This window comes from Nomascus leucogenys, chromosome 12 (genome assembly GCF_006542625.1).
Source record: "Nomascus leucogenys isolate Asia chromosome 12, Asia_NLE_v1, whole genome shotgun sequence".
In the NCBI taxonomy this organism is placed as follows: Eukaryota; Metazoa; Chordata; class Mammalia; order Primates; family Hylobatidae; genus Nomascus; species Nomascus leucogenys.
The window spans coordinates 40,723,151-40,738,452 of record NC_044392.1 but is presented as its reverse complement, the minus strand read 5'-3'; the positions used below and the strand labels follow the sequence as shown (position 1 = coordinate 40,738,452).

The 15,302-nt window shown below is 43.6% G+C and overlaps 1 protein-coding gene across 9 annotated transcripts; it reads left to right on the top strand.

Moving 5' to 3' along the window:
* Nucleotides 1-497: 497 nt before the first annotated feature.
* On the top strand, nt 498-14,841 carry SLAMF7 (SLAM family member 7). 9 transcript variants are annotated; one of them, XM_030824101.1, is made up of 7 exons: nt 498-588; nt 9,864-10,181; nt 11,485-11,757; nt 11,967-12,086; nt 13,009-13,112; nt 13,797-13,859; nt 14,708-14,841. In XM_030824101.1, the coding sequence occupies exons 1-7, from the start codon at nt 534-536 to the stop codon at nt 14,777-14,779; spliced, it is 1,005 nt and encodes a 334-aa protein (XP_030679961.1). In that variant the 5' UTR covers nt 498-533; the 3' UTR covers nt 14,780-14,841. The 9 variants fall into 9 exon arrangements, with proteins under 9 accessions (XP_030679961.1, XP_012367033.1, XP_012367032.1 ...); XM_012511579.2 differs by lacking the exon at nt 9,864-10,181 and having other exon boundaries at nt 534-588; nt 14,708-14,779; XM_012511578.2 differs by lacking the exon at nt 9,864-10,181 and having other exon boundaries at nt 534-588; nt 11,485-11,794; nt 11,965-12,086; nt 14,708-14,779.
* The last annotated feature ends 461 nt before the right edge of the window (nt 14,842-15,302 follow it).

Below are 15,302 nucleotides of genomic sequence, written 5' to 3'. Positions count from 1 at the left end.
GATGAAAAGACAGGCTACAGACCAAGAGAAAATATTTGTAAACCACATATCTGACAAATGACTCTCTTATAATTGGAACATATAAGGAATTGTCAAAACTCAACAGTAAAAAAAAAAGAAAGAATCTGATTATAAAATGGACAAAAGGCATAAATAGACATTTCACCAAGGAGGATATGGATATACAGATGGCAAATAAGCACATGAAAAGACATTCAACATTATTAGGCTTTAGGGAAATGCAAATTAAAACCACAGTGAGGTATCACTGCAGCACCTATTAAAACAGCTAAAATATAAAATGGGAATATACCAAATGCTGATGAAGATGAGGAGAAAATAGATCTCTCATAGATTGCTGGTGGCAAGGTAAAATGTTGCATTCACTCTGAAGATAATTTAGCAATTACTCAGTCTCACATGTCTGTGGCATGACCCCTCCCACTTCTTTAAATTAATCAGCTGGTGAAGAGGTCTGAGTAATACTTGAGAGGGAAGTGGTTCATTTCAGTGGCTGACTTCCAGAGAGCAATATGGCTGGTTCCCCAACATGCCTCACCGTCATCTATATCCTTTGGCAGCTCACAGGTGAGTCCAGCGGGATTCTCTTCCACTCTCATGTCTACCCCATCCTGAATAGTTCCAGGTTTCTTGTTCCACTCTGGGCCTCTGGCTCAACTCAGGAGGCTCTGTGTTCTCATCTAACATTTGCTTTTTACTAATCTCTGATCTCTGATTCTCAGGTCAGGAAGAGACTAGAGGGAGGGGGAAAAATGGCTCTGGGAACTAACTTCCCTATTGACTGTCCCAGGGATGAAGGAGCTGAAAGAAGTGGTGCTGGGTATCAGAGACCATTTTTCTAATCCAGGTTCTGCCATGAGTTAGATAAGGAATGTTAAACTTTTCCTGGGCCTCAGAAACTTTAGATTCTAGCCTTTTCTCCTTTTGAGGGCAACTTTAAGAACAAAATGACACTATACAGGTATGTATTTATTTACTTATAAATGTATTTATAAAACTGGTTATGCATAACAGTAATATAAATGGAAAGAACCACTTGAATTTTCTTTCCTTACTCAAGCAATCTAATCAGTCTCTACTTAGAGAACCAACTCATATCATAGGCACTTTATGTTTAATCCCATGGAGGACAGAGGATGGTTCTGCACCTGTCACTGTTATTCTAGTCTTTGAAGATTTTTCTATCCTAAGGGCTCTCAAAAAGGATCAGGAGCCCCATAAGTGAGAAACATCTCTTCTGTCATCAATCTCATCGGGTACTACCATGAGGTCACTCTATGAGGACTTCACATAACTGCTTCATTATGTGTATCTGAGCCTGCCTGAAGTGATCTGCCCAAGACCACGCAGGCAGCTAGTGCCCCCAGTATTTTCTCCTGCATCATCTGGCCTCGCTAAGTGGTCAGCATCAGCAGACTCTTACCCGCTTTGAATTCATCAGAAGTTTTTACTTTTGGGAAGTACCTGGGTCTAACCAGGTGGTTCTGGAATAGGCTCTCACTTTAAAAAGAAAAAAAAAAAAACTCCCTGAACGGAAACGATGAGCACAAATGGAATTGGAGGGAGATAAGGTGGAGGGGTTGGGGAAAATTGCAGAGATTTTGAAAGCTACAGGTGGCCACCTGAAATCGGCCAGTGAAAGAGCACAAGTATGAAAAACTGCCATGCAGGTCCCCCTCTGCCCTGCTCCAGAGGCAGCCTGTGTAGTGTACCTCCTGAGGCTGAAAGGAGACAGATTGTCCTGGAACTTCCAGTGGGCAGGGCAGTGGAACAAATCCTGGCACTGGACAAGCGCATCCCGGCTTTGACTTAGTAGCTGTATTATTGTGGGCAAATTACTCCTCCCTTCTGAGCCTTGCTCTTCTCAGGTGTGTAACAGAGAATGAAATCTAAGTTGCAGAATTATTGTGACATTTTAAATGACATATCAAATGCAAAATAATTATTAAAATAATCACCATTTATTAAGTTACTACATCCCAGGTGTTTTTCATACCACCTCCTCATAAGTCTGTAAGACAGATATCATTATCCGTTTTACAGCTGTGGAAACTTAGGCTCAGCAGAGAGATCACATTTCTCGGGCAAGATAACATTTATAAGGTAGCCAGAGATTGAGTTTTGAAAGCTAGTGCTCTTTTAATCACAACAAGCCTTCTATCACTGGACCTGGCACCAAAGAGATGCTCACTACATGTGCATTTGAGCCAAATCTTCCTCAGGGAGTACCAGTTGGGGTTTCTTCCCTCTCCAGGTACATAAATCTGAGGTAGAAACTGGAAAGGCCCAAGAAGAACAGGTAGCTCTGTTTCTGGGATATGGGTGTACCAACAGGGGGCCACCCTGGCTAAACTCAGAGGGTCCAAGGAGCAGTTCTCATGGCCTCAGTATTCTCATCTGAAAAATGGGCACAGTAATCTGCCAATGATTTGATGATACAGTAGTGTTGAGGAGACAATCAATAAAAAGAAAACAAAAAAGTGGGTGAGGGGAATTGGGAGAGTGTTGAAAAGAACCAGAAGAAACAAGGAAGAGGGGGCAGGAGATGAGTGGGGAGCAGAGTGGTGAGCAACCTAAATGTGAATGTGATAGATTAGGGCTAGAGTGATGGGAAAAGTGTGTGGTGAAGCAGCAAATTTTCAAGCCTCTGTCTGTGACTGCCTTGTGTGGCATTGAATTACACTGCTCTTTCGTGAGTACATTCGTTAAGGGTGACTTGAGTAAAGTGCAATAGATTTCAAACCACTTTGGGGTTTTTTTGCTTTTTTTTTTTTAATCCATGGTTTCCTTTTATGGAATGAAATTTTACACAGAAAAAAAACAAATAAATGACTCCAATCTATAGAGTTGAAACCTCTCTAACGGAGGCAAGTCCCATGGCCTCCTATCTTACGCTCACCCCTTAAACCACCTCCTGAGCTCCCAAGAAATACACGGAGGCACTGCCACAGCCTCCAAAGGTGGCGGGGCTGGAGGGCACGGTCTGTAAAATCCTGCCTTAGGAGCCTTGGCTCCTAATCCTGGCCTTCCACTGGTATGGGAAACATCACCATAACCTTCTGAATACCAGCCTTCTCATCTGTGAAATGGGATTGGTCTAAGTAATCCCTAAGACTCTTCCCAGCTCTGAGATGCTCTGGTCCATGGTTTTTTGTTTTGTTTTATTTTATTTTATTTATTTTTTTTTTTTATTATTATACTTTAGGTTTTAGGGTACATGTGCACAATGTGCAGGTTTGTTACATATGTATCCATGTGCCATGTTGTTTTGCTGCACCCATTAACTCGTCATTTAGCATTAGGTATATCTCCTAATGCTGTCCCTCCCCCCTCCCCCTACCCCACAACAGTCCCCGGAATGTGATGTTCCCCTTCCTGTGTCCATGAGTTCTCATTGTTCAATTCCCACCTATGAGTGAGAACATGTGGTGTTTGGTTTTTTGTCCTTGCGATAGTTTACTGAGAATCATGTTTTCCAGTTTCATCCATGTCCCTACAAAGGACATGAACTCATCATTTTTTATGGCTGCATAGTATTCCATGGTGTATATGTGCCACATTTTCTTAATCCAGTCTATCGTTGTTGGACATTTGGGTTGGTCCATGGTTTTCATGAGGAGAGTGCCACAACACATTGGTACATTTGGACAGAGGCACCAAATGTTCAAAGAAGTGCTTGAGGACGGGGCTGGCAAGCAGGAGGCAGGCTTTTCCACTCTCCCCTCCCCCAAAGTCTTCCCGCTGTATCACCATCCCTTGGTTCTGGCTGCACTGATAATGTACCTTCCTCATAATCGGGCTCCTTCCCTCCACTCAACTCTGGAGACTCTAGGGGGCAGGACAGGGGAGGAGGTGACAACCAAGAGGAAAGGAAGGTGGCAAAGGGTAGGACCTGTTATCCCTTCCTGTTACATAGGGAATCTCACAGCTGACTCCCCCTGATGCAAAGACATCTGAGTCTTGGCTGGGGCAAAAGACAAAGGGTCTCCTGCCCCAGCTCCCTCCAACTTCAAAGGCAGGCGGGGGATGTAGTGGGGAATGCTCATGGCCATCTTAACTTTCTGGCTCGCTTTGCTGAGAAGCCATCCAAAGGTGTTTTGGGGTATCTCTGTTTCTCATTTTTAGCTATCTGTGCAGAAATAAAACCAAAAGATGGGAAGCCTCCTCAAGGCCTGACTCTCATGCTCTCATTTCCCGACCTTGTCACCCGCCTCCCACCTTCTTGTTAGGCTACTCTGTACTTCTCAAAATGCTTTCAAATCTGTATTTACACTTCATCTTCCCCAAATGCCTGGAAACTAAATGTTGTTATTTATTTCCTGTATGAGGGTTCAGAAACCAAAACTCGAAGTGGTAAGTGGTGAAGCAGTAGTGGAAACAACACAGACCCCTGAGGCAGAGGAGCTAACTCCTCTTCCCTCTTCCAACATTTCTTCACTGGGGCTTTAGGAAAGTCACCCCACTTCTCAAAACTCCAGTGTCCTAATTTATAAAGCAGGGCTTAAGTTCTATCTTATGGGGCTGTTCTAAGGATCAGGAGAGAGGATGCCCACTGATCTGGCTTACAAACCACAGAGTGACACCAGGTGTTTGCTGCTGGAGTTATGACTACGGAGGCACCAGAATGGACCCAGGGTCCTGACTCCCAGTTAGGCCAGAGCCCTTTCTCCCTCTGCCACATGCTGGAGGAGGAGAAGCCACCTCTACCCCTCTCTGGGCAGGACTTGGTGACCCCATCATTGGGTGATCTGGCCTCTAATCCTGTGGACCAATCATTGGCTAATCCACAGCAAAATAATATATCCAGCGACCACCCAGGGAGGATATTTCTTTCTGGAGAATTTAAAGTGTCAGTGAAGTGAAATTAGTGATAAATTTTCAGGAGATGTGTGTGAGGAAGAGTTGGAGGCTTCCTCAGGGAAGAGCTTTGAACTAGATACGGGGTTTGAATAAGATGTACTTGAAGAGAGAGGACGATAAAGCACAAACAAGAGTGTGAGGTAGAAAGTGAGCTGAGGATCGGGGAGGGAGGAGGCCGGGATGCTTGTGTGGTGGCCACATGTGAGTGGCAGTCCCAGCTGCATATCTTTCCACGCAATACATTGTCATCCTGGCCTTATACAATCAACCCATGTCATGTGACACCCCTGAACTAATTACTGTACATGAGAAGGGCTACCACCTGAACTGGGTAGGCCAAACCATTTGGCTTGTACAGAATGAGGAAGGGGTAAAATGGATGTAAAAGAGGCAGGTTACAACCTTCACTGCACCGACTCAGGTAGAAGGTTGGCACCTGAGGAGAGTGGATGAGTATCATGGGACCCAATCCTCTCGAGTCTTGTGGGTAGAGGTTGGTAGCCACTCTGTCTCCAGGGTCTCACTCTGTCATCCAGGGTGGAGTGCAGTGGCATGATCACGGCTCACTGCAGCCTCCACCTTCTGGGTTCAAGGAATCCTCCCACCTCAGCCTCTCAAGTGTCTGGGACCACAGGTGAATGCCACCAGGCCCAACTAATTTTTTCATTTTTTGTAAAGACAAGGTCTGGCTATGTTGCCCAGCCTGGTCTCTAACACCTGACCTCAAGTGAGCCTCCTGCTTCAGCCTCTCAAAGTGCTGGGATTACAGGCAAAAGCCACCAATTCCAGCATCTTCCCTTTTCATAACACATGTAGTTATTTATTTAATGACTATCTACCAACTCCATAAGTGCCAGAATTATGACTGTCTTTCTCCCCAGTTATACCCTCGGCTCCTAAACAATGGGAACTAAATAAATTCTTGTTAAAAGAAGGAATGACTGAATCTGACAAGTGTGACCTGCTTAGATATGGTAAAACTCTATAGGGTCACACACCGCAGGTGCAAAGCCATCACAGAAAGAAGAGCTTCAATTCAGCCTTGGACAACTGAAAAAAGAAGTGTCTTGTTTCTGGATCCCTTTTCATAGTCAGCTGAGAAGTAGAAGCAAAACTGGTTAGGACTCTCAAACCCTACCCCTGTCCTCTGAACCCACATTCCCAGAATGGCATGGAGCTACTGTTTTCTTTTGTTATCCCTTGTCTCACCCTGAAGATACATTTAAGATAGAACAATATACTCCATCTGTAGGCTCGTGTTGGTAATTTGCCCTGTGTCACTCTCAAATTGTATTCTAACAAGAAACAATGAATTTGGCAACATTTTCTTATATCCCACACAAGTCATGCCCCTTGGCATTTACCCTGAGAATACAGCACTATGTGTGTGGAAGGGTGAAAAGAGTAATTGCACACATGCTAGCAATTAAAGCCACATCCTTGTAGTTTTGCCACTTCCTCACCTTAAATATAGCTTCAAAATGAAATGTGAAAATGAAATTACTTGAAGGTTGCCCTAAGTGTAGAAACTGTACCCATTTGGGGCCAAATGATACCCAATCTTTATTTGATTTCATAATATTCACCCCTTTCATCTTTGCTGTTGAAGTAAAAGAACAAATGCATTAACTGATCAAAATTTCAGAATAAAATTGATTTTGTCTGTAACATTTCCCGGCACTATTTTGACTTGCCACTCCTGAAGATGAACAAAGAGAGCAGTCGAAAAACCATCCCGGCCTTACTATTAAGGAAGCAGAGAGAATAGTTTTTTAAAAAAAATCAGATTACTTAATGGGATGATTTGATAAAAGCTTCAGTAATCCAAAGTATATATGTACCAACTGATACATTATAGGGGGAAAAATGTTTGAAAAGAGAAATCAACTCCTAAAAGATACTTACCCAAGAAGAGGAATCAGTACTTTGGAGACAAATTTAGCAAAATGTTGGCAGAGACTTCAGATCTGTAAGCAAGGGAGTGGGTCACCATTTGGTAGCATCAGATTTCCTCACCCTGGGGCACTGGTAGGGCAGTTTATGCTTGAGGGAAGGTCACCAAAGGACAAGAAGGAAATTATGGTTCAATGGCACCCAAGGGCTTTGAAATTGACACTAGAGCCCCTTAGGGGGATGGAGAAGGGGAGTGAGGGAGAAGGCTGGAGCTGGTACAAACGCCAGGGGGCCTTCAAATTGAGCCATAGTGAAAAGAGTCCAGGTCCCAGAGCTGGAGAGACATTGGGTTAAATCCTCAAATCATCACCTGCTAGCTTTGTGCCCTTGGATAAGTTACTTAGCTGTTGTTGTTTGTTGTCATTGTTGTTTGAATCTCAATATTCTCATGAAGTCAGGAGTTAGCAAATTTTTTCTGAAAAGGGCCAGAGAATAAATATTTTAGGTTTTACGACAATAAATCATGGTCACAATTATTTAACTCAGCCTTTGTGGTGAAAAAGGATCCATAGACAATATGTAAATGAAAGAGCCTGGCTGTGTTCCAGTACAACTGTATTTACAAAAACAGGCAGTGGACCAGATTTAGCCTATGGGTTATAGGTTGCTGACCCTTGTGTAAAAGGGTCAAAATGCCTAATTTGCAGGATTGCTTTGAGTGTTAGGCATACTCTTTACAATAAATGTTTGGCACAGAATAAACATTTAATACATGACAACTCATAATTTGGAAACTCTTGCCAAGATATTTGATTTTAACAGGCACCAAAGAAATAAATCTCTAATGAAGCAATTTTTGATATCTGGATATGTCTGTATAGGAATTTGTCTTTTTACTAGAAAAGGCATGAGTTACATCCGTACTGGAGTAGAAGAAAAGATTGTGTCTAAGAGAGCAGGCTGTGAAATGAAACAGAGCCTGGATGCTTGGTCAGTCTCACAGGGCCAATTAGACACAGGAGACACTGCGCATAAGGCCCAAAATAGTTTTAATTTTAATTTCTTCTAAAATCGGAAGAGAAATGAATATAGCAATAACAATAACAATGAATATATAATGAATCCAGCCTGGATCACATTCATTTTATACCAACAGTCATGAAATATGATTTTTAATATTTCTTATGGAAGAAGGACCAACAAGGTCAAAAGTACACAGGAACCACAAAAGTCACCATGTAGCCTTGCAGTAGCATCATTAGAACTGTCAGGATCCTATCGCTTGGCTGTTTTGTTGGCTTTGCTTCTTTCCTTTGTGCTTTTCGTGACTGAATTAATAAAAATTCCATTTAAAAATTTCACCCTGACACTTTATGTTAAGAGGCTGAAGGGGAAATAACTTTGGGTTTTGTACTTTTAAGGAGAACACCTTTGTTGACAGCTGATGTGAGACCTCGGTTCTTGTCTACTTAGTTTAAAAGAATTTATATGAGAGACACACAGCAAAGGAAATACAGCATAGAGTAATTGATTGCAAAAGAATAAGAATATTTTGACATTAAGTGCAGAAAAGACAGTATATTCTGAGAGAAGGAAAATTCAGGGTGAGCTGCCCGTAAGGATGAGACAGCAAAGACTGGCACTGGGGAGACTCCCTTTATGGGAGTCTTACATGATTATCATAAGAGGGTGGGAAGAGGTGTTACTAGTAACCATGTTCTTGGTGGTCCTCTGGGTGGACAGGCACAGTAGCTATACATGCTTCTTCATAAATCTCCTGTCTCATTAGCATCTTAAATCTCCACCCATGGGTGTGTTTTTTACTATTATAATGAGCAAAGGGTCAGTTTGAGAACAAGTAAAATCAAAATCCGCATGCTCTCTACAGAGGAAAGTTCTCACTGAAGATAGCTTTGCTTAAATGAGCTCAATTACAATGCGAATGCTGAGGCTTATTGTATTGACTGTAGGGTCACCAGAGTTACTGCCGCCTGAGAACACTGTTACTTCCTTGACTACCTACCCTGCCTCACCTTTAAGGATTTAGTCTTAGTTTTTGTATTTCTATCAGCCTTGAATAAGTTCTTTTCATTTCTACTATTTAGTTTTCTCATCTATAAAATATGCCCTTCAAGGTCTCGACCCTGTGGGTTTTGGTGTGTACTCTGCCTCTTACTAGGTGGCTTGAGTAAGTCACTTACCCACACTGTGTCTCACATTCCTGATCTGTAAGATAGGAATATAAAGAATGTTTCCTCGAAAAGTTGTTTTAAGAGTTAAACAAGGCTGGGTGTGGTGGCTCATGCCTGCAATCCAGCACTTTGGGAGGCCGAGGCGGGCAGATCAGTTGAGGTCAGGAGTTCAAGACCAGCCTGGCCAACATGGTGAAACCCTGCCTCTACTAAAAATACAAAAATTAGCCGGGTAAGATGGCGCCAACCTGGAGTCCCAGCTACTCAGGAGACTGAAACAAGACAATCACTCTGAGGCAAGACAATCACTTGAACCCAGGGGGTGGAGGTTGTAGTGAGCTGAGATTGTGCCACTGCACTCCAGCCTGGGCAACAGAGTGAGACTCTGTCTCAAAAAAAAAAAAAAAAAAGAAGTGTTAATCAAGATTATAATTTGTGCTTTTAAACTGCTAGTCCCAAACTAAATTCTGTCACTGCTCTGTGCTATTCCCAGAGTCTGTCTCTCAAGTTTAATAGGTAAGAATAAGATGACTTACTTCCCACACCTGTTTACTGGTAGTGCTCAGCTGGCCACTTCTGAAAGTTTCTTCAGCAGACATTCTTAACTGTTTTTCACCTACAACCACATAACGAATGATTTTTTTATAAGTCATACTCTCTGGGAGTGAACTAAGATTGCTGTGATACATAAATTTCTAATATCAATGCTTCCACGTGAGCACTTACATAACAGGGTAACATGTGAGGGACCTCCATATGAGGTTCCAAAGGCTTTTCCAGGAGCTGGTTGTGTTGGACTGAGTGGGTTTCTCAGATCTCTCCAGGACCCAAAAAGGGTGAGTAATTGGTGATAAGGACAGGAAATCAGGCTTATTTTATGGTTCTCTGTGTTTATAGGGTCAGCAGCCTCTGGACCTGTGAAAGAGCTCGTCGGTTCCGTTGGTGGGGCCGTGACTTTCCCCCTGGAGTCCGAAGTAAAGCAAGTTGACTCTATTGTCTGGACTTTCAACACAACCCCTCTTGTCACCACACAGCCAGGAGGCGCTATCATAGTGACCCAAAATCGTAATAAGAAGAGAGTAGAATTCCCAGATGGAGGCTACTCCCTGAAGCTCAGCAAACTGAAGAAGAATGACTCAGGGATCTACAACGTGGAGATATACAGCTCATCCCTCCAGCATCCCTCCACTCAGAAGTATGTGCTGCGTGTCTATGGTGAGCAGAATCAGTTCCAATGGTGGATGGCTGCCTTGGTGAGGTGGTGAGCTCCTTGACATGAGAGATGTTTAAGCAAAGGCTGGATAAACACTTGGCAAGAATGTGGGAGAGGGGACTTATGCATGAATGAAGTAGATGTAGCTGACCCCTGAGGTCCCTGCCTACTCAGAGATGCTATAAGAAGCAGCGTGGTGCAGTCGATGGCTGATATGTGCAGTGGCCATCGCATAGATCAAGGTCAAATGCTGGCTTCTTTATTTAGTCACATGACCTTAGCCAAGTTATTTAATTTCTTCAAGTCTTCGTTTCCATATCTGTAGTGGGGAGGAAAGCAATGCGTACCTTAGGAAGATTTTTGGGCAAAGTATCAATCACACCTCTTTATCTACAGGTTACAACCAATTGATAAATAGATGCAAGAAGGAGAGGATTAAAATATCCGCATTATTTCTGGTAAATCTAGACAGGAGAAATGCTTCCTTTGAATTCTAGACCTTGGCACTCATCCAGGGAAGTTAAAATTATGAAACAATGACTCAAACATCTACAGGAAGACTAGCTGCCTCACTCACTGAGCCACAGTATCAGGAACGTTAGGAGGTGGGCCTCCAGACTTGCTTGTAGGAGGTAGGGACTGCACCTGATCCAGGTGTGTCTTCCATATAGACATGGTTGAAGGGAACAGAAGATATGTATTCTGCAGGCTAACTAGTCAGGGGAGGAAGGAAAAGGGCAAACCACATTTGAACTGCAATCTTTAACGTCTCAAACCCATGAGTAGAGAAAGGTAAATGATGAATGTCAGACTCCTACCATCTCACCAATGAACAATTACTCATTCTCTGAGGCAGGGGAGTGAGCACAGGGTAGAGAAGGGGGCCAGAAGGGCTACTCCAATACAATTTTCTCCTAGAGAGTAAAGTGAACTCTCCTAGAGAGTAAAGGGAAGCCTGAGGACAGAGACTAGGGAACCTCTAGAACAGATAATATTAGCGGACATCTAACATGCGTTTAGCGCAGTGCTTGCCATGTGGCTATGCTTAGTAAATGGCAGTTACATTCTTATTGCATTATTATTTCTATTATTTCTATTGTTATTATTGTTATTATGTAGCTGTGGTAAAGCAGACCTAGATAGTTCTCTTTTCCAGATAAGAATGAAGATTCGGCTCTGAATTACTGCTTTCTCTCCAGTCTGGAGCTCCCAGGGAGATTCAGGTCCAAAGTATCCAAGGATAATTCAGAGAATGGAGAGCTATAGGCAGAGTTTCCACCTCTGGTTGTCCTTCCTCTTTCGCAGAGCACCTGTCAAAGCCTAAAGTCACCATGGGTCTGCAGAGCAATGAGAATGGCACCTGTGTGACCAATCTGACATGCTGCATGGAACATGGGGAAGAGGATGTGATTTATACCTGGAAGGCCCTGGGGCAAGAAGCCAATGAGTCCCACAATGGGCCCATCCTCCCCATCTCCTGGAGATGGGGAGAAAGTGATATGGCCTTCATCTGCGTTGCCAGGAACCCTGTCAGCAGCAACTTCTCAAGCCCCATCCTTGCCAGGAAGCTCTGTGGAGGTGACTGCCTCTCCCCTCTCCATAGGAGGCTCTGCCCAGGACCTACACCATCTTCAGCTCCTAGACCCCATGGGAACAGACACTGTATGGAAACTGGAGGCTACTGGGTGGTCACCAGGCTGGGAGGAAGGTGGCAGGTGCTCCAAGACCTGGGTCGTTTTCCTGAGCTGACTTTTCTCCCTTCCCTGTGCCCCACCCATTCTCTGAAGGTGCTGCTGATGACCCAGATTCCTCCATGGTCCTCCTGTGTCTCCTGCTGGTGCCCCTCCTGCTCAGTCTCTTTGTACTGGGGTTATTTCTTTGGTTTCTGAAGAGAGAGAGACAAGAAGGTAGAGCGTGTACTATTTTTGTCCTCACCCACATTCATGCTTTTCTCCTTCATTGATTCAACAAGCACATATAGAGCTGTGTGCCAGACTTGGCATGAGGTGTTGAAGATGCAGAGATGAAGAAGCCACAGTCTCTGCCCTCAAGAAGCACATAGTCAGCCTGCGCTCCTTAGTTCTGGAGTAGAGAAAGTGCTGGAGGTCTTTCCTGAGGACACGGTTCTCTCAGTTCCCTTTCCAGGGCTCACTTCTCTCCTTCTCCCAGAGGGACATCCTGATGTGCCTCTTCTGTTGATACAGGCACCACACTGCTGACTCTGCTCACCTGACCTGGGAGGTGATGGCCTCCAACTCCGAGGTCCCCACAGACCAGCATCCTCTAGTCAATCCTTCCTATCCCTGTCAGAGCCCACAAACCACTCACACCATTTCCACAGGATCAACCCAAGACCTTGCTTTACTGCCCACTAGACACATGGCTCCTGGGGAAGCCTTTCCCTGTCTCTCTCCAGTTGCACCCCATCCTGTGTTCCTAAACCCTGCTGATTGGTCTTCTGGGCTCCCACTGTCCATGTGGGTGATGGGGAGGGACCTAACATTGGTTGGGTATGACTTGCAGACTTTGAAATCTCCCTTCCCTCCTGGAAGCCCCTCTGAAAGTGTCTTTGACTTTCTCTACTTCCCACTTTGACCACCTTGATGGAGAGATCAGGAAGTGAAATGATGGGGGTGGCCAATTCATCCTGATTTGTTTAGATTTTCCCAGTTTTAACACTGAAAGTCCTCTATCCTGAAAACCCTTCCATTAAGGGGGAAACTTGGATGGTTGGTCACCCTAAGTGGGTCATCCAGGAGAAATGGTGGGCCAGTGGAAGTGGTGAGTGGTTGGAGAGGTGGCTTTGATTCTCTCCCAACTTGCTTTTAGAGTCCATTGAAGAGAAGAAGAGAGCAGACATTTGTCGGGAAACTCCTAACATATGCCCCCATTCTGGAGAGAACACAGAGTACGACACAATCCCTCACACTAATGTGAGTCCCTTCTCATCTTTCCTGAGGACTGATCCTGTCTCTGAGGCTCTCCTTGTGAGGTTTTTCCATGGGTTTGGACAACATGGGAATGAAGAGGGGAGTGAGGATATATAGCCTTAAAACTCAATGCACCTGTGCCTCCTCCAAGTCTTCATGGATTCTTTTCCGTGCAGAAGAAGCTGGTGGTCTCTGGAGCACCTGGTTCTGACTCATAATGCTCATGCTGTGGTCTATGAAATCACCTGCTCCCCTCCACAGTTCATAACGGCCACACAAAAGGCCAGATTCCTTTTGCATAAGGCAGTGGGTAGAAGAGTGTGACTTTGACAGGACGTTTGAATCATGGTATCAGAAGACTTCTCTAGAGATGTCTCTCTCTCTCTCTCTCTCTCTTTCTCTCTCTCTATATATAGATATATAATATTTTTGAAATTCATTTAAACACAATACAGTTTAAAAATAATGTAATGGCTTCCTGAAAAAAGTTATCAAAATTTATTATAATAGCACTCACCAACAAGAGAACTTCCTACCGCCCTTCCCTGTTCCAGAACCCTCCTTTCCTCTCACATCTTCTCCCATCTCTGCTTTCCCCTGTCTGGATTCTGAATGTCTCTCTGGCCTTGTCTATGTGATTCAGGAGGTGGGTGATTATTTCTTTTGTTTGTTGTTTGTTTTTAATAGAGAACGATCCTAAAGGAAGATCCAGCAAATACGGTTTATTCTACTGTGGAAATACCAAAAAAGGTAAGAAGCTTTAGAGCTTAATTTCATCTTAATGGTTCCATTTATTTTCCTGCTTCATGTTTAGGTCAAAATTTCTTGGATCCAGGGATCTCATGCTCTCTGGAGTACCCTAGTAGTTCCCCATTCCCTTTGCTTAGGGTTATACGAGAACATGAGGGATGGAAGAGAATTGTGTTTTAGGAGTCAAATTGGGTAATCTGGAACAAATAGAGTAGGAAAGAGGTTCTAGATAGGAATAATAGAGAAAATCAAAAGGCTTCTGACTGAAGTTGCAGACAAGGAGAAAGACCACGGCTTAGGTTGTGCATGGAATGAAGAGAGGAATAGGTGGGGAAGAGACCCCAGCTTGCTCCTGAGACACCGGAAAACTGTAGGAGGGAGAGATCTCTACTTTTCTCCCATGGTCCAGCTATGTTACATCTGGTTTGCACCCTCCCCTCAGTTAAACTACTAATGCAGTAGCTTTAATGCTTATTCCTTCACAGGGTACGGTTGGCAGCAGTAATGGTATCTTTCTGTCTGCTTTTTCTTCCTCTCCCAAACAGATCCAAAAAGATAAGAATCATTAAAGCAGTTTGCTTAGTAATAGAAAAGGTTGGTTTAGTGAATTATTACAACTGAACAAGGAAAGTTCAGTTCATTAAGCATTCAGCAAGATAAATATGGGTTAAACTTAAAGAATAGTTTCTCTAAGCTAGGGGTGATTAAGATTAAACAGTGGGAGCCAGCATGCCAGCCAATTTGGGTTGGCCAACCTTGGAAATAGTTTCCTGGATGTCAGGGTCTCCATGGAAGATCCAGAGCCCTGTTCACCTCCCTCACTCTGCTTTCTTTTTGTCTGTCTTCAGATGGAAAATCCCCACTCACTGCTCACGATGCCAGACACACCAAGGCCATTTGCCTATGAGAATGTTATCTAGACAGCAGTGCACTCCCGTAAGTCTCTGCTAAAAAAAAAACAATTCTCAGCCCAAAGAAATCAATCAAAAGAATTCACTAATTTGACAACAAAATTGATAGACCACTAGCAAGACTAATAAAGAAGAAAAGAGAGAAGAATCAAATAGATGCAATAAAAAATGATAAAGGGGATATCACCCCCGATCCCACAGAAATACAAACTACCATCAGAGAATACTATAAACACCTCTATGCAAATAAACTAGAAAATCTAGAAGAAATGGACAAATTCCTCAACACATACACCCTCCCAAGACTAAACCAAGAAGAAGTTGAATCTCTGAATAGACCAATAACAGGCTCTGAAATTGTGGCAATAATCAATAGCTTACCAACCAAAAAAAGTCCAGGACCAGATGGATTCACAGCAGAATTCTACCAGAGGTACAAGGAGGAGCTGGTACCATTCCTTCTGAAACTATTCCAATCAATAGAAAAAGAGGGAATCCTTCCTAACTCATTTTATGAGGCCAGCATCATCCT

What these genes read in the sequence shown, in the direction of transcription:
- SLAMF7 (XM_030824101.1), top strand. Translation starts at nt 534, where the DNA reads ATGGCTGGTTCCCCAACATGCCTCACCGTCATCTATATCCTTTGGCAG. An exon ending in GTATGTGCTGCGTGTCTATG is followed by an intron (nt 10,182 to 11,484) that starts GTGAGCAGAATC and finishes CCTCTTTCGCAG; the next exon opens with AGCACCTGTCAAAGCCTAAA. An exon ending in ACACAATCCCTCACACTAAT is followed by an intron (nt 13,113 to 13,796) that starts GTGAGTCCCTTC and finishes TGTTTTTAATAG; the next exon opens with AGAACGATCCTAAAGGAAGA.